The following is an 18,424-nucleotide window of genomic DNA, read 5'->3' as shown; positions in this document are numbered from 1 at the left end:
TACAGGTGAGTATACCTAGATGATATCTGTAAGGGGTTAGATGCGAGACCGTGAGAGCTCAAGTCAGAACTTCCGTTCAACAGAGAGATGACGGTTCGACTTTAGGTATGTTCCCTTTAGAGAATCTTTTCTTCAACAGCACATAACTAGCATTTTTCAATATTTCATCATTTTTTATGTACTGAGAGCGATGCTATGTTTCAAGCAAGCAGAAAGTATTATACGGGGACTAGGTTATTGCTTCCGCAAAATCAGAAGTCCCGGGATAATACCCCAGATATCACTAAGCATAAAGACCTAGTACCTCAGAAAGAGGGGTCCTTCAAACGAGATTTCAGGGGTTACCTATATATTCAAGTAGTGTTCCCCACAAAATAATCAAGTTTAAATTTAGGTTTATATCCTGAAAAAGTTTACTAAATGTATAAAAACCTATCGTCATATCATCAGTGAGTATATAATCATTTCATTTCTTTAGCATATTGTAACTTTCTACTGATGTACTATCATTTCCTCTTTATACACAAAACTCAATTTTTGAATTTTCTAATGTTTTTGGATTTTCTGACAATTTTTCTCCCCGTAAAATGCACAATCATTAAAAGAAAATTTGACAAACCGATACTGATAGCTTTGTCTCGCCATCCATTTCCTGCTTAATGTGAACTGAATTACATGAAAAGCACTAAATACCCCCCATGATTTACAACACATTGATCTTTTACAGTTTGAAAACTGTTTTTCAATCATGTGAAAGTAATCATGTTTGTTCCGCCGTGAGGGTTTCAACATATTTAATTAACATATTTTTGGTTTTTTTAATTTTTCAAATTTTTAGGGTTTTTGAAATATGGTTTATTTATATACAGAAAACAAATAAACTCCCTGTTTCAACCAACACAGGATTCAGCAACCTCCTCATCTCGTTGTGTCAGGCTGCTCCAACTTCCATTCTCATAATCTTTGATTTCGTTGAGCACCTGCACATTCAAAGTATTTAATTACTTGAACAATTTAGCCCAGATCTGTTTGACCTTAGGCATTTCAACACAATATGTATCATGCAGTTTCGGAAAATCTTTGTCATCAAAGACTTTGTCAACTTTTGTCACACCCCCAAAATCCACGTGCGGAGTATCACCGCTTGGGAGCGTCACTGACCAGGATCAAGCCACCAATCATATTGAACATGTAATTAAATAGTAAAAGTTATCCATCAATACGAAAGGTGTTTATCAAAACCAACATAAGTAAATGTAGCGGAAGCATTTATGTAAAACCCAACATAAGTATTAATGTTTGAAACGTCATAAGTGTTTAATAAGTAATCACGATCCATCTGCCCACAACGACCTGCTCCTCCTTGTGCAAGCTCCATTAGTACCTAAGGTCCTGCAAGGCATGCAGCAGAGAGTCAACAACTAGTTGAGCGAGTTCACAGAAAGTAAATGCGTAATAGTAAGTTCATGAATATCAGGTGACTCTACTGGGCCGTTAGTACGTTCTATTGACTAGACTATTCATAACCATAAGTGTTCTTCACAATCCGAGAACAGTAGTAGGTATAAGTTCACGCAGGTCTTACGTGAGTATCCTTCACATCCGAGGATAGTAATGAGTATAAGTATCCTTCACAACCGAGGATAGTGATCAGTATAAGTATCCTTCACAACCGAGGATAGTGATCAGTCTGAGTATCCTTCACAACCGAGGATAGTAATGTGCATAAGTATCCTTCACAACCGAGGATGGTAATATGTATAAGTATCCTTCACATCCGAGGATAGTAATATGGTAGTCTAGTCATAGTGTCAGTACGAATCTATTCAACCTTATTCCTTTCAATCCCATTCCCAACACCCCGAGAATCCCATGCCTTGGTAAGAGTGTGAACTCACCTTGGGTTGCTCGGCAGATACACACAAAAGGGTTTCTTGAACTAAAGTGGTCAACCTCGTCCTAACAGGGTTACCATACAAGTCAGGTTTTGACTTCAAGTAATGCACGTATGTATCACATAAGTTAGCACAATATGAACATGTGAAGATCATGATTAAACACGTATTGCACATAACAGACAAAAGCATATAACATTTATACTTGTGAAATTTAAATTCAGCTCATTAGTAGTTAGCCCAACATCATAAACAATCCAATATCATTCCCGGCCCAATAAAAATTAGACATCAAACGGCTTGTGCGACTGCTAAGTCTTGTGCGGGTGGGCCTTGGGCTGTCCGGCCCAATAGCTATAAACGAATAACCTCTTGTGCGATTCAGAGGTCCTTGTGCGACTGGGGACCTCTTGTGCGGTCAGGTCTGTTTGTGCGACTGGTCTGCTTGTACGAGTGGACATCTTGTGCGAACAAGATGCCTTGTGCGACTGGACTTGTACGGCTGGCACTTGTGTGATCGGATCAGGTCTTGTACGACCTGATCTTGTGCGATTGGTTTCAATTTCCGGATATCATGCAAACCGGTTACAACATCTAACAGTTTTCTATATTTACGTTTAATCAACCCACAGTTTCCAATTTGAAATAAATCAATCAACAATTAATCGGTTTCAATCATGGCAATTATTCGATCAAAACAAGGCATCTATTCATTAATCCATATGAACCCTAATCCAATCATGAACAAAAATCTCAACAATTCATATGAACATGTATCATAACATTCGATCCGAAGCACAAGAAAACTTTTAATCATCATACTTAACCCATCGAACAAATCCTAGCAGCCGACTATCATTCAACAGTTTCTTTTTCATCATGCAAACAATTCGTGAATAAGCTATGCTAGTCGATTATTATCAATACCAACTCACTGATTTAACATTATGATTTAACACAATTACAGTCCCTAATCGGTTTAGTCTATCTAGGGATCAATTCAACATTCAACACGTAAATAATAACGAAATACTAACCAATTAAAATCAAACCGAGAGGATAATCTTCGATGGAGAGGGTGATCCGAGCACTTTGATCTTCGATCACCAAGAGGGTTGTTGCCGTCGGGTAGAGAGAGAGGTAATGAGAGAGCTAGGGTTATTGTGTGTGAGAATGTTATGGCAAAAGTGTGAAAGGGTTACAACACTCCTATGTGTTAATCGGCTAAGGTAGGATGGGCCGAATCCATTACTTGGGCCGCCATCCATCCGCGTGCAAGTGTAAAGCCCGAATGGACTTGTGCGATCAAACGGGTGTTATGTGATCGGGCCATTAACATACATATCATATACACAACACACGTAACACATCATTCATTAAATCACATAATCTAGTTCACATAAGCACGTAACATTTACACAAAGTAGGTCTAAAGTTCCAGTTGTCACATTATCCCCAACTAAAAAGAAATTTCGTCCCGAAATTTGGTATGCACTCACTGAGGAAGCTAGGTAAGTTATATCGTTCACTGGTTTTCCTGGGGTGTCACATCCTCCCCCCGTTGATCTGGAATTTCGTCCCGAAATTCCACAGTAGTAGCTTCAGTCTCAGTGGTGGTTGCATTGGTTCCGAATAACTGGGGGTACTTTTCTGTCATCCTGTCTTCGCGTTCCCAGGTGTACTCTGGGCCACGTTTGGAGTTCCAACAAACTCGAACAAGAGGGATTCTCTTGTTTTTGAGGACCTTAACATCCCGGTCCGTGATTTCTACTGGCTCCTCGACGAACTGCAACCGCTCGTCGATAGTAAGTTCCTTAAAGGGAATTATGAGGGTCTCATCTGACAGGCACTTCTTCAGATTCGACACGTGAAACACATTGTGAACTGCACCGAGTTCAGCTGGTAGGTTCAATCTGTAGGCTACTTTGCCGATTTTCTCAATGATCTCGAACGGTCCGACATACCGCGGATTTAGTTTGCCCCGTTTGCCAAAACGAACCACACCCTTCCAGGGTGAGACTTTAAGTAAAACCCGGTCCCCGACCTGAAATTCCAAAGGCTTTCTACGCTTGTCCGCGTAGGCTTTCTGACGGTCGCGTGCTGCCGCCATGCGTTGTCGTATTTGTGCAATCTTTTCTGTGGCGTCCACTACAATCTCTGGACCCGTAATCTGACTATCCCCCACCTCTGCCCAACAGAGAGGTGACCGGCATTTACGCCCGTATAATGCCTCGAATGGTGCGGCTTGTATGCTACTGTGATAACTGTTATTGTACGAGAACTCCACCAAAGGGAGGTGCTTTTCCCAGCTGTTGCCGAAATCAATAACGCATGCCCGAAGCATGTCTTCAAGAGTTTGAATCGTTCGCTCAGACTGCCCATCCGTCTGAGGATGATATGCTGTGCTCATGTCTAACCGTGAGCCGAAAGATTTGTGCATCGCTTGCCATAGTTCTGACGTGAATCGTGCATCCCGATCCGAAATGATGGAAGTGGGCACTCCGTGCCTCGAAACAACTTCTTTAAGATAGATGTCTGCGAGAGTGGAGAACTTATCCGTTTCCTTTATAGCCAGAAAGTGTGCAGACTTGGTGAGTCGATCCACGATCACCCATATGGTATCATTCCCACGCTGGGATCTAGGTAGGCCTGTAACAAAATCCATGGAAATTTCCTCCCATTTCCACTGTGGTATATTGGGTTGCTGAAGTAGGCCCGCTGGTTTATGGTATTCCACCTTGACTCTCGCACAGGTCAAGCACTTGCTGACATAGGTAGCGATGTGGGCCTTCATGCTAGGCCACCAATAGGTAGTTCTGATGTCGTGGTACATTTTATCCGACCCTGGATGTACCGAGTAGCGGGACTTGTGAGCTTCATCCATTACCAGCTCGCGTAGACCGCCATAAAGTGGGACCCAAATATGCCCCGTTACATAGTAGGCGCCGTCTGCCTTCTGTTCTAATTGTTGCCTTGAGCCGCGTAGGGCTTCAGCCCTGACGTTTTCTGGTTTCAATGCTTCTGCCTGAGCATCTCGTATCTGTGTAGGAAGGCTAGACTGAATCGTAAGCTGTAGCGCTCGCACGCGCCGTGGTAGAGTGTCTTTCCGACTGAGGGCATCAGCCACAACATTGGCTTTGCCTGGATGGTACTTGATGGCGCATTCGTAATTGTTAAGTAGTTCAACCCACTGTCGTTGACGCATGTTCAAATCCTTCTGCTTAAGAATATGCTCGAGACTCCTGTGATCGGTGTAAATCGTGCACCTGGTACCGTACAGGTAGTGTCGCCATATCTTAAGCGCGAACACAACAGCTCCCAGCTCTAAATCGTGCGTCGTGTAGTTCCGTTCATGAATCTTAAGTTGACGCGAAGCGTAAGCGATAACCTTATCCCGTTGCATCAATACACATCCCAGACCCTGGATGGATGCATCACAGTATACTACAAAATCGTCCGTGCCCTCTGGTAATGAGAGGATAGGTGCACTGCAAAGTCTATCCTTTAGGTGTTGAAAGGCAGTTTCCTGCGTGTTGCCCCAACGGTAGGTGACACCCTTCTGTGTCAGTAGTGTAAGCGGCTGAGCAATCTTTGAAAAGTCTTTAATAAACCGTCTGTAGTAACCCGCCAAACCCAAGAATTGGCGTATTTCCGTTGGCGTACGTGGTGCAGGCCAGTTTCTGATCGAGTCTACCTTGGATGGATCGACATGGATCCCATCGTTGTTCACTACGTGGCCTAGAAAGTGGACTTCACGAAGCCAGAAGTCGCATTTCGAAAACTTAGCGTACAGTTGTTCCTTCCGTAGGAGTTCCAAAATAAGGCGTAGGTGCTGCTCGTGCTCCTCCTGACTCTTGGAGTAGATCAGGATGTCGTCGATGAAAACAATGACGAACTTGTCAAGATAGGGTTTGCACACCCTGTTCATAAGGTCCATAAATACAGCAGGTGCGTTCGTTAACCCGAACGGCATGACAAGGAACTCGTAGTGACCGTAGCGAGTCCTGAATGCGGTCTTGGAGACGTCCTCATCCCGGACTCTCAGCTGATGATACCCTGACCGTAGGTCTATCTTGGAGTAGTAACACGACCCTTGCAACTGTTCGAATAGGTCGGTCTATGCGTGGAAGAGGATAACGGTTCTTCATCGTCACCTTGTTGAGCTCACGGTAGTCGATGCACATCCTGAAAGTGCCATCATTCTTTTTCACGAAAAGTACTGGAGCTCCCCATGGCGAAGAGCTTGGACGAATGAAGCCCTTTTCCAAGAGCTCTTGTAGCTGCTTTGACAATTCCTCCAATTCTGATGGAGCTAGACGATATGGTGCGCGAGCTATGGGTGCTGCTCCTGGAGCGAGCTCGATTTGAAATTCGACCTGACGATGAGGCGGTAATCCAGGTAAATCTTCAGGAAACACCTGAGGGTAGTCGCGTACTACTGGAATATCCTCCAGTTTCTTTTCCTTCACAGACGCGTCTGAAACGAGTGCCAAGATTGCGGTGTGACCCTTCCGCAGACACTTCTGAGCCTTCAAGAAAGAGATGATGCCAACCACAGCACCACTCTTGTCGCCCTGGACTTCGAGAGGTTCTTGCCCAGTACGGGGAATGCGAATAATCTTCTCACTGCATAAGATCTCTGCCTGATGTTGGGATAACCAATCCATCCCTATGACGATGTCGAAGCTTCCCAAGGCTATGGGAATAAGGTCGATGGAGAAAACTTGACCGGCTAAGACGATACTACAACCCCTGACTATCTGCGTGGCTTCTAAACTCTTACCATTAGCTAGTTCTACGACGTGTTTAGTGTTTAGGGGAGTTGATGTACGTTTTAACAATTTACTCATTTTCAAAGACATGTAACTTGTATCCGCACCCGAATCAAACAAAGCAGTAACGTAAATGTTGTCGAGAAGAAACTTACCCATAACGACGTTGGGATCATTCCTGGCGTCACCCTGCCCTAACACAAATGCACGACCCCTTGCCTCGTTGCCGTTGTGGTTTCCCCCGTTGTTGTTGTTGCCATTGCCCTGATTGTTGTTATTGTTGTTGTTGTTCTGGTTCCTGTTTAACTGAGGGCAGTGCCTTTTGAAGTGACCTTCTGCACCACAATGAAAGCATCCCTTGTTGCCCTGTTGCTGATTCTGCTGTGCTTGTGGCTGCTGCTGGTTCTGGTTCGCAGGACGAGGGCTTCTACAATCCTTAGCCTCATGACCCATCCTGAGGCATCTTTGACAGCGACCCTTGTTACACTGGCCACCGTGGTGTCTACCGCAGTTGTTGCACTTTGGGAGGTTCCCCCGATATCCGCCCTGCCTGTGACTACCTGAAGAGTGCTGGCTGGGACTCTGATAACTGTCAGTCTTTCGCTGCTGGGCCTGAGACTGAACTGAAGCTGATCCCTTGCTGGAATCCCCATCCCATTTTCTCTTGCTGTCACTGGGAGTAGTAGGAGTAGCTGAAGTAGTAACGGTAGCAGTAGCGCTGATACATTTAGGCAGTTTGTTCTGATCCACTGCCTGGTCTGTGATGCGGTGAGCGAGGCGTTGAATATCCTGGATGTTATCAAGATTAGCCGAAGTAACGTGGCTCTGGATCTCTGGCGCCAACCCTTTGATATACAACTCAATGCGCTTAATTGGAGGGTCCACCATAGTTGGACACAGCACGGCTAGTTCGTTTGACCTTTTGGTGTAAGCTTCGATTTCCGATCCAGTCATCTTCAGTTGGTACAACTCATCTTCCAACTTATGAATGTCTTCCCGAGTACAGTACTCCCTCTTGATCAGTTCCTTGAAATCATTCCAGGGTGTGGCGTTAGCAGCTGCCAACCCTAAAATCTGAACTTGGGCGTTCCACCAAGTTAGTGCTATTCCTTCTAGCGTGCCAGTGGCGTATTTCACCCTGCGAACCTCAGGGCATTCACACATTTCGAAAACTGACTCTAGCTTCTCGAACCAGTGGAGGAGTCCCACTGCCCCCTCTGTGCCACTGAAAGTACTTGGACGACAGTCCATGAAGTTCTTGAAAGTGCAGACAGGCTGCTGCGCTGGTTGACCTATTGTGTACGAATAGGGCAAAGTTTAAATACAAGGGCTAGTTTAGGAGTGTAGGATCTAAAGATCCTAGTGTGAGTTATGACTACAGGATATACTACCTGTTTGTGCGGCTGCAAGTGCCGCAGCAACTTGAGCTTGAACGAGAGCCTCTAGCTGGGCTTGAGTCATGTTAATTCGTCCGGACATGATCTTCATTGTAAAAGTAGCGTAAGTGAGAATGGTTCGCGAGTAGGGCGATGACAGAAAAGTGTAAGCACGTAGGTATTCTCATGTAATAAAGTCATGTGTATCTAAGTGTACTACGAGCAAAGTTCTATATAGTTCTAGCAAGCAGGTAATAAACATAAACCTTATTACCTAGGATGTCGAGTCTTGCACGTGGAGCGAAGCGTCGTTGTGGATCGTTGAGAGCACTGTTCTGGTTATAGTCTGGTTTTAATAAAAACGTTTCCCATATTAAAACCAAGTTCTCTATAACCAATGGCTCTGATACCAATCTGTCACACCCCCAAAATCCACCTGCGGAGTATCACCGCTTGGGTGCGTGACTGACCAGGATCAAGCCACCAATCATATTGAACATGTAATTAAATAGTAAAAGTTATCCATCAATACGAAAGGTGTTTATCAAAACCAACATAAGTAAATGTAGCGGAAGCATTTATGTAAAACCCAACATAAGTACTAATGTTTGAAACGTCATAAGTGTTTAATAAGTAATCACGATCCATCTGCCCACAACGACCTGCTCCTCCTTGTGCAAGCTCCATTAGTACCTAAGGTCCTGCAAGGCATGCAGCAGAGAGTCAACAACTAGTTGAGCAAGTTCACAGAAAGTAAATGCGTGATAGTAAGTTCATGAATATCAGGTGGCTCTACTGGGCCGTTAGTACGTTCTATTGACTAGACTATTCATAACCATAAGTGTTCTTCACAATCCGAGAACAGTAGTAGGTATAAGTTCACGCAGGTCTTACGTGAGTATCCTTCACATCCGAGGATAGTAATGAGTATAAGTATCCTTCACAACCGAGGATAGTGATCAGTATAAGTATCCTTCACAACCGAGGATAGTGATCAGTCTGAGTATCCTTCACAACCGAGGATAGTAATGTGCATAAGTATCCTTCACAACCGAGGATGGTAATATGTATAAGTATCCTTCACATCCGAGGATAGTAATATGGTAGTCTAGTCATAGTGTCAGTACGAATCTATTCAACCTTATTCCTTTCAATCCCATTCCCAACACCCCGAGAATCCCATGCCTTGGTAAGAGTGTGAACTCACCTTGGGTTGCTCAGCAGATACACACAAAAGGGTTTCTTGAACTAAAGTGGTCAACCTCGTCCTAACAGGGTTACCATACAAGTCAGGTTTTGACTTCAAGTAATGCACGTATGTATCACATAAGTTAGCACAATATGAACATGTGAAGATCATGATTAAACACGTATTGCACGTAACAGACAAAAGCATATAACATTTATACTTGTGAAATTTAAATTCAGCTCATTAGTAGTTAGCCCAACATCATAAACAATCCAATATCATTCCCGGCCCAATAAAAAATAGACATCAAACGGCTTGTGCGACTGCTAAGTCTTGTGCGGGTGGGCCTTAGGCTGTCCGGCCCAATAGCTATAAACAAATAACCTCTTGTGCGATTCAGAGGTCCTTGTGCTACTGGGGACCTCTTGTGCGGTCAGGTCTGTTTGTGCGACTGGTCTGCTTGTACGAGTGGACATCTTGTGCGAACAAGATGCCTTGTGCGACTGGACTTGTACGGCTGGCACTTGTGTGATCGGATCAGGTCTTGTACGACCTGATCTTGTGCGATTGGTTTCAATTTCCGGATATCATGCAAACCGGTTACAACATCTAACAGTTTTCCATATTTACGTTTAATCAACCCACAGTTTCCAATTTGAAATAAATCAATCAACAATTAATCGGTTTCAATCATGGCAATTATTCGATCAAAACAAGGCATCTATTCATTAATCCATATGAACCCTAATCCAATCATGAACAAAAATCTCAACAATTCATATGAACATGTATCATAACATTCGATCCGAAGCACAAGAAAACTTTTAATCATACTTAACCCATCGAACAAATCCTAGCAGCCGACTATCATTCAACAGTTTCTATTTCATCATGCAAACAATTCGTGAATAAGCTATGCTAGTCGATTATTATCAATACTAACTCATTGATTTAACATTATGATTTAACACAATTACAGTCCCTAATCGGTTTAGTCTATCTAGGGATCAATTCAAAATTCAACACGTAAATAATAACGAAATACTAACCAATTAAAATCAAACCGAGAGGATGATCTTCGAAGGAGAGGGTGATCCGAGCACTTTGATCTTCGATCACCAAGAGGGTTGTTGCCGTCGGGTAGAGAGAGAGGTAATGAGAGAGCTAGGGTTATTGTGTGTGAGAATGTTATGGCAAAAGTGTGAAAGGGTTACAACACTCCCATGTGTTAATCGGCTAAGGTAGGATGGGCCGAATCCATTACTTGGGCCGCCATCCATCCGCGTGCAAGTGTAAAGCCCGAATGGACTTGTGCGATCAAACGGGTGTTATGTGATCGGGCCATTAACATACATATCATATACACAACACACGTGACACATCATTCATTAAATCACATAATCTAGTTCACATAAGCACGTAACATTTACACAAAGTAGGTCTAAAGTTCGAGTTGTCACAACTTTGACTTCAACTTTCTCATCATTTACCAAAATCACTTGTTTCTTAACACTCCAGGTTTGACCTTTCGGAGTGCCTCTTTTATAAAAATGTGAGTCTTTTTGACCATTTTGATTTTGAACAACAACTTTTGGTTTCCAAAACTGTTGGGGTTTTGTCATATCAACTGATGTTTTCCAACTTTATGTTGTTCTTAATCTGGGTGTGTGAAAATTTCCAGGTTTGTCTTGAATCGAACCTGTTCGGGTTTGATTTCCAATTTTGATTCGAAGCAAACTTGTTTGTGTTGTACCTCCAAGTTTGTTTTGAATCAAATCTAGTTGACCTTTGTTTCACATTCTCAGATTTTTGTTTCTCAACATTTTCAGATTTCTTTTTGTCAATATCAACAGGTTTTAGATTTGTACACTTGCGTGCAAGATGTCCAAATTGATCACATTTGAAACATGTTCTCTTGGACATATCTTTGACCTGATGTTGTTGCTTTTTCTGAGCATGAAGCTCATCATTAGACTGTCGTCCAAATTTGAGTTCTTTCTCTTCTGCTAAATTTTTTCCTTGAACAAAACTCATTTTTGCCTGAGAATTTTGTGTTTTATTTTTATTCCATCGTTGTTTCTTCTTATATCCCAACCCAGCCTTCATGTTTTTCTTCTTGAAACCAGGTTTGTTATAAAAAGTTTTGTGACCTTTACCGGCAAACTTTGAATTTTCAGATTTTTCAATCTCAACCATCTTGAAAACTTTATCAACCTTTTCTGAAATCACATTCTGAATCGAGAATACAACATCTAAGAACAATTTGTCCGATCCAATCATGGTATAAACCAATCCTTTTGAATCATCATTCAATTTTTATCGGATTTTGTGTTTTTCAGATATCTATCATGAAAATTACCTTCATTTTCATCTTGTGATTCAGATTTACCTGCATCAACCGACTCTTCTTTCAACACATTTTCAATGACCTTACCTACCACCTCTAAATCACTAGAATCATCAGATTTGGAATAGGTTATATCAATGTTATCTGGCAATTGATCTACCATGTTGAAAGCCTTTTCGACCTTTTCATCATCATAAAACACAAACTTTTCCGGTGGTGGAACTTGATGAAACTCTGAGCCAATACCTTTCGTGTTTTGCTCAGAATCTTTCCCATCCGGTTTTATGTTGAAAATACGTTCAAGCACATATGACGACGCATGATAACTTTTTAATTTGTTGTTATCCTGTTCTAAATCAGCAATCTGTCGTTCTAGTTTAGCAACATCTTCAATATATGAATTTACCACACCTTGTTTAATTTCATACATTCGTTTTAGTTCCTTTGATGTTTCAGAACAGTAATTCAATCTTGATTGAACAATGTAACACCTCGAAATTTTGTGTCCAATAATGTGTTGACACGTGTCATGAGTTTACACGTGGCATAAAATATTAAATAAAGGACTAAAGTTGACAAACCTTGAAAGTATGTAAATTCGAGGGTTAAAAATGTCAACGAGGGGTAAATATACTGTATAGTAACCCTAAATGATGCTCGTACCTTCAAACGAATAAATCATGGATCGTACGGAGCGAAACGCGGAAGAAAGTGAGAGATTACAAGCTATAGGGGTTAATTGTGTCAACATGTTTAATTTATACCTCTCAGTGACCCTTTGACGAACCCAAGGCTTTGTAACAGTATAATACGCTCACTAGAATATACAAAATAAATTTCGCGAAGTTCCGTTTTAAAACGAGAAAGTTATGATCAAATTCGTATGCGAGGGGTTAAAAGCGTCAACAATAAAAGTTAAGGCTTTTCGGATAGTAATTAAACTAACCGGGGACTTAACAATGCGGGTAAAAGTCACGAGGCCCTTAATTGTAAATAATCGAGGGCCAAATCGCAAAGTTACCCCTTCGAAACCGAAAGGTCAGGTTAATGATTACAAAAGATTTGAAAATCTTGGAAATCAACCCTTAAGCGGGCCGCGTTAAGGAAACGGGTGAGCTAATGCGGGTCGCGCGCCAGTTGAGGATTCGTTTACTGACTTATGGATTCAGGCGGCCCGCGTCCAAGTGGCCTGAATCCTAATGCGGGCCGCGTACGAGTCCTAGATGCAGAATTCTTGGACAGATTCAATGTTTGAGCTTGTGAACGATCTTGTGTGCATTAATTGAAGCATGGGCGCCCTCTACATGTCCCCTAGCACTATAGGACACCTGCTGATCATCCATGAACCATTGTAGAGTGAGTTGTAATGATCTTGAGCATGGAAATTCACTATAAAAGCCAATGCATTGCACCAATGTTCAACACACCTCAAACCTGCATTCTAGTCCATCTCTGGAGCTCTAAAGCATTCTTCTATCATCCTTAGTCGTGCACCAAGCTTCTGTAAGTATGCCTACCCTTTTGTGGCTTAGTTTATGCATAGTTTAGCTTAAAAGTCAATCCGTCGTAATTAACGATTGACTTTGCGATAAATCGCAAATGGTCCAGTGGTTTGTCGAATCAAAGGTAGTTATCTGTTGGTAATCATGTGGGCTTTAAACCCCTAAAAGGGCACCCTCTGATTCCCACTCTAACTAGTCCGAATGTCGAGTCAAACGTGCTTAGAAAAAGTCAACAGGAATGCTATTTTGCGATTTCATGCATAATCAGTAATGTAGATGATATGTAACCTGTTTAAACACTCATAAAACATGATAATAAGTATATTAACTAGTCTAAGCTTGTTTGATCTGACCATTTACTGTTTTGACCCGGTTCGGAGCCGAAAGTCGCAAAGCTTTGACTTTTGCATTGACTTCAGTTCTGACCCGTTAAAGTATGATTTAGATATGCCTTAGGACTCTCTTAGGACCAGGTTACATGATGGTATAACCCTCTGTGACCGGTTCGTTGTTTGTCCGAGTCTTTTACACATTTCCGTTAAATGCTTAAAAGTCGACCGTAACGCCCTTTTTAATTTAAAACGAGAATTTCGGACATGTGAAAGGACCGTAACATTTGTTACTGATTTCTAAGAATGTCCCTAAAATTTCACGTCAATCCGAGGTCCAGAATAGGAGTTATGCTAAATAGCGCAAATTACAGAAACTTTAGTAATTAAATAGCGCAATTAGCATAACGCCTATCAAAACCCGGATTTCGACACCAAACCTTTTTCACACTGATGTAAGATAATATTTTGGGATTTTTAAAGATTTTTAATTATTTTTAACCTGCTCATAACCTGCGGTTATGGCAACGGTTCGGTAAATACCGAATATACCCTTTTCGGCCATAACTTGAGTTCTACAAGGTCTTTTGACCCGATTCCAGTTGCTACTGATTTTAAATAATAAATAAAGTATTTTTGACTTTATAAACTGTTTGGGAAACTCATATTTCCTGTAGAACTCAGAAACCTCTTTTATAATCTTTAAAAAGACCGAAATACCCCTACGGGGCATAAAATGGATTTAAACTCGTTACGGGCATTATGGAAGGTATCCTACTGATACCACAACCTCTTTAAAGCATATTGACTTAGGAAACCAGTGTAGGACTCTTACGGTTACCCGTTACGCCTTTTGCGCGCACGGTTCGGCTTATGTAACTAGTTTACATAAACTAGCCGAAACGGGTCAAACCATATTGTTTTGACCCCAAAATCCAGAGTGTGGTTATTATACCCATATAAAACAAGTCTTCAAACTTGTTGGGTTCAAATCACATTCCATTCACGGTTTTCGCCTTTCACGCGATTAAATCGTAACTATCCTTTGAAACTGACCGGTCTAAGCTACGGCTAAATTAAAGACCCGTTAGGATTCTAATAGGTTATTTTAAACCTCCGTTCCCGAATAGGAGACCAGTAAAAGCTATCTGTAATTTATTTCGATTAAGGATTTATACTTGCAAAGGTAAATACTTTTAACTTATTTTCCGTTATACGAGCTTGGGTTACGGTATATAGCATACCGCTTGATCGGGCATCAAATTCTCCACTGTTGAGTGGGTAATTGAATAAATTTGATCGGCTCGTTTAAACAGTCTTGTTACTTAAAAGCCTTTGGGGGGTTAATGACCATGTCCCGGATATCCCTGGCATCATTTTACGAAATGGCCACGACCTAAGCACGGAGTGTAGGCGTACACTCGTCAGTGCATAAATAGTCGATGTGGTGTGTCTATTGATCTTTAACCCGGACTTGATCCGGGCTACTGAACGCATAAGGAACATGTAATCCGTTCACAAGATTATAAATTTAAATAATTCTCCCAAGTTATAAAAGAGTTGTGCCTTGTGCATTCAAATCAATTTTAATAAACATTTTACAAAAGTGTCGGTTGAATGTATTTACCAGTGTAAACTGACGTATTTTCTCAAAAAGACTAAATGCAGGTACTATGCGTAATTGACTGGATATTTCTCCTTAGCATCATAAAGAGTCTCGCAAGCTTAAGATGCCTACGTCTGTTGAACAATACTTTTATTTTTATTTGATCCCCTGTGAATACCTTTCGACTATTCGTAATACATTTGATATTACAAACAATGGTTGAAATATAATTATCTTTATGCTTCCGCTGTGCATTCATATATTGTGTGGTTTGACTATATTGTTGCCAACTACGTCACGGTAATCCCCCACCGGGCCCACCGGTGAGACACGTGGAAATCGGGGTGTGACAAACAAACTTTATTTCACCCTTCACCTTTACATACGACTCTTTTGTAATGTGATATGCCAATTTCATTAAATCATATTCTTTCTTCATTTCTTGACAAATATATTCTTTTTGATCACATTCTTCTGTCTTTTTCAAAACATTTTCTTTCAAAATCTCATTTTCTTTTTCTAATTTTTTATATTTTTCTGAAAATTTTTCATCATTTTCTTTTAAAACTTTTTCATTTTCTAGCATTTCTTTGCATTTTTCTTTGAAAATGTTTTCTATTTTAGTGAATTCAAGATCTCTTATTCTGAACTTCTCATCTTTTTCAGTACAAGCTTTGCACGTTTTTATGCATTTCTTGCACTGTTCAATCGGTTTTAAGATTTCAGAATCAGAATTTACCTCATTGATTGGCACTTCGGTGTTTTCAGCTGCCTCTGTCTGCTTCAGCTCTTCCTTCTTCTCATCACCAGTACCTTTATCACTAGCAGACTTCAAGGTTTCAATCTTTACCTCAGTCAAACTTTCAGTTTTCTCCTCATCTTCTACAACTTGCTGCTCTTCAGTAACAGCTTTCTCAACTTCTTTTACCTTATCTTCCTCATGTATCTTCACATTCTCCACTTTCACAGCTTCATCTTTCACAATCTCAACTTCAACAACTTCAGTTTTAACCTCTCCAGCAGCTTTCTTCATATTGTTCACCATTTCTTCAACATTCTTCTTCACTCTCTCTTCATCCTTCTTCTTTAAACACGATGTCATCGCATCTCTTATGACTTTATCAAGCTTTTTCTCATATGATCTATCTTTCACAGCATTTGAATAAAATTCTCAGACTCGAGGAATTACCAGAAGAACATCATCAAAAACTATTTCCTTCTTTGGAACAACTTGTTCACCATCTCCATTGACATAACATTCTTGCTTCTTATCCCATCTTTTGTAACTGACAGCCTTTTCATATTCTTGTTGCATTTCGTCAATTCTGTTCCTTGCAATCCTTATTTCTCTGTCTGTTTTCTCACTTAGAATTTCTTCTCTGGTTTTCTCTTTGATCTCAGCTATGGCTTTTTCTTCTTTGTTTTCATCTTTAATTTCAGCACCAAGAACACAATGTTGGTTTTTTAAAGCTTTTCTTCCATGAGCTGTTAAAACACGATCTTCTTCTGGAAGGATCTGACTCCAATCATATCCTTCATCATCGTAGATTACCGCACAAGCTCTAGATTCTCTCTGGGTTTATCTTCGATCATTTTCGGCTCTTCACTGCTTCGATGGTAGATCGCCTTTCGGTAGTAATCATCATTGAACGGATGTTCATTTCCACCAACTACAGAATTAGTGCATTCTCTCTTGAAATGACTTTTCTGCTTACATTTGAAGCAGGTCACTTTGGATTTGTCAAATCCAAGTTTTGTTGATGCACCACCTAACGATTGTTTCCCAGTAATCTCCATATATCTTTGAGCTCTGCGAATGCAACTTGCTAAACACCAGCGGATGTCAATGAGTTCCATCTCTTCCGGATCAATCTGATCGTAGTCTTCTTTGGTTAACTCTGAGTTTCCGATTTTACCAGCTACAAGACCTTCATACGAGTCCAGAACAGATGCAAGAAAACTCATTTGCTGTTTAGCAGCATTGATGCTCATTGCAAGAGAATTTTTCAACTTGAGAGCAATGTTGCACAGTATCTCCTCTGCTTCTTCAGAACAAGCTTTTAAAGCTGATGAATGATAACCAGGATCATAACTTAATGAGCTCTTCTGTGGTTCTTTTGTCCTCTCACCACTGAATGCTGTCTTTGGTGAACTATCAGCTTTTACCGAAGGTAAACTTCCTTTGTAGTACAGACCAACATTCTGTTGATGCGAAGAACTGCTCATCTTGTTCTGTTTCTGCAACTCCAGTTCATGACTTTCAATCTTTTCTATCAAAACATCAAGAGAAATTGTATCATACAGGGCATCATTTTTCAGAATAAAAACAAACGTTTGCCACTGATCAGCTCGTGGTAACGCTTCTATGATCTTATCAGTGATTTCCTCTCTTGTTTTGATAATGCCAAAACGATCAAGCTCAATTTTCAAATGACCAAATCTTTCAATCATTTGCCTAACAGATTCATCTTTTAAACTATCAAACAAATCGAATTCTTTCTTTAGTAAAGCAATTTTGTTTTTCTTTATTTGTTTACCCCCCCTTTGCCTTAACCTTCAAGGCTTCCCAGACAGATTTTGACAATCCGCCATGTTACAATAAAGCAAACATATCATTTCTGATTGAAGATTGGATTAAAGCAATCATTCTTTGTTCAGCTGCAAATTCTGCTTTGTCATCTTTGGATTCTTGAGTGGAAGATCTTCGCCTTTATCATCTTTTGGTCATTCATATCCAAACTCCAGATAGAACCAGCTTTCATGTGCATACGCTTTTGCCCAGTTGATAAACCGCTCTTTCCACCAAGTATAATCTTCAATACTTTCTAGAGTTGGTGGTTTTGAATGTGTGCCATAAAAGTTGTCATGCTTAATATTCTCATTTATCGCTTTCGTTATGGTTTTTGGCGTGACTGTTGACATTTCGGAAGACTCGGATGTAAATGCGTTAAAAAACGTGTTGTAGAATTCTTCAGACATGATGTGAATTTCTTGAATTAATGTACCTGTAGACAAAACAAACAAACAAAATCAGTTTAAACAATACTAAACAACTTGAAACAGACTGACACTCGGTTGACGTGAAATGATCTCGACACAAAATTTCACTTTTCAACAGAATAGTGATTTCAAGCGGAATCACTATTGAAGCGAAATCACTTGTTCAAGTGAAATAGCCACTTTCAAACGAAATCCCTAGATGACACTTCAAGCGAAATCAGCACTTCAAGCGAAATCAGAATTAATCCTCAAGTGGAATACTCGATTCAAGCGAAATCATCACTACTTTCAAGCGGAATAACATTCTCAAGCGGAATCAGATTGATTTTTCAAGCGAAATATCAAATTCAAGCAAGATCAGGTGCTAATTTCAAGCGGAATAACTATTTGAAGCGAAATCAGCTATGC

General features: G+C 40.8%; 1 protein-coding gene across 1 annotated transcript; it reads right to left on the bottom strand.

Annotated features, from left to right (window-relative positions):
- Positions 1–890: 890 nt before the first annotated feature.
- Positions 891–16,813, bottom strand: LOC110875951 (probable inactive protein kinase DDB_G0270444). Its single transcript, XM_022124154.1, has 4 exons — positions 16,748–16,813; positions 16,206–16,532; positions 15,771–16,100; positions 891–980 (listed from the first exon to the last, which is right to left on the bottom strand). The coding sequence occupies exons 1-4, from the start codon at positions 16,811–16,813 to the stop codon at positions 891–893; spliced, it is 813 nt and encodes a 270-aa protein (XP_021979846.1).
- Between the last annotated feature and the right edge of the window lie 1,611 nt (positions 16,814–18,424).

Source organism: Helianthus annuus, chromosome 1 (assembly GCF_002127325.2).
Source record: "Helianthus annuus cultivar XRQ/B chromosome 1, HanXRQr2.0-SUNRISE, whole genome shotgun sequence".
Classification (NCBI taxonomy): Eukaryota; Viridiplantae; Streptophyta; class Magnoliopsida; order Asterales; family Asteraceae; genus Helianthus; species Helianthus annuus.
The sequence above is the reverse complement of the archived record's forward strand: the minus strand, read 5'-3'. Positions and strand labels throughout refer to the sequence as shown.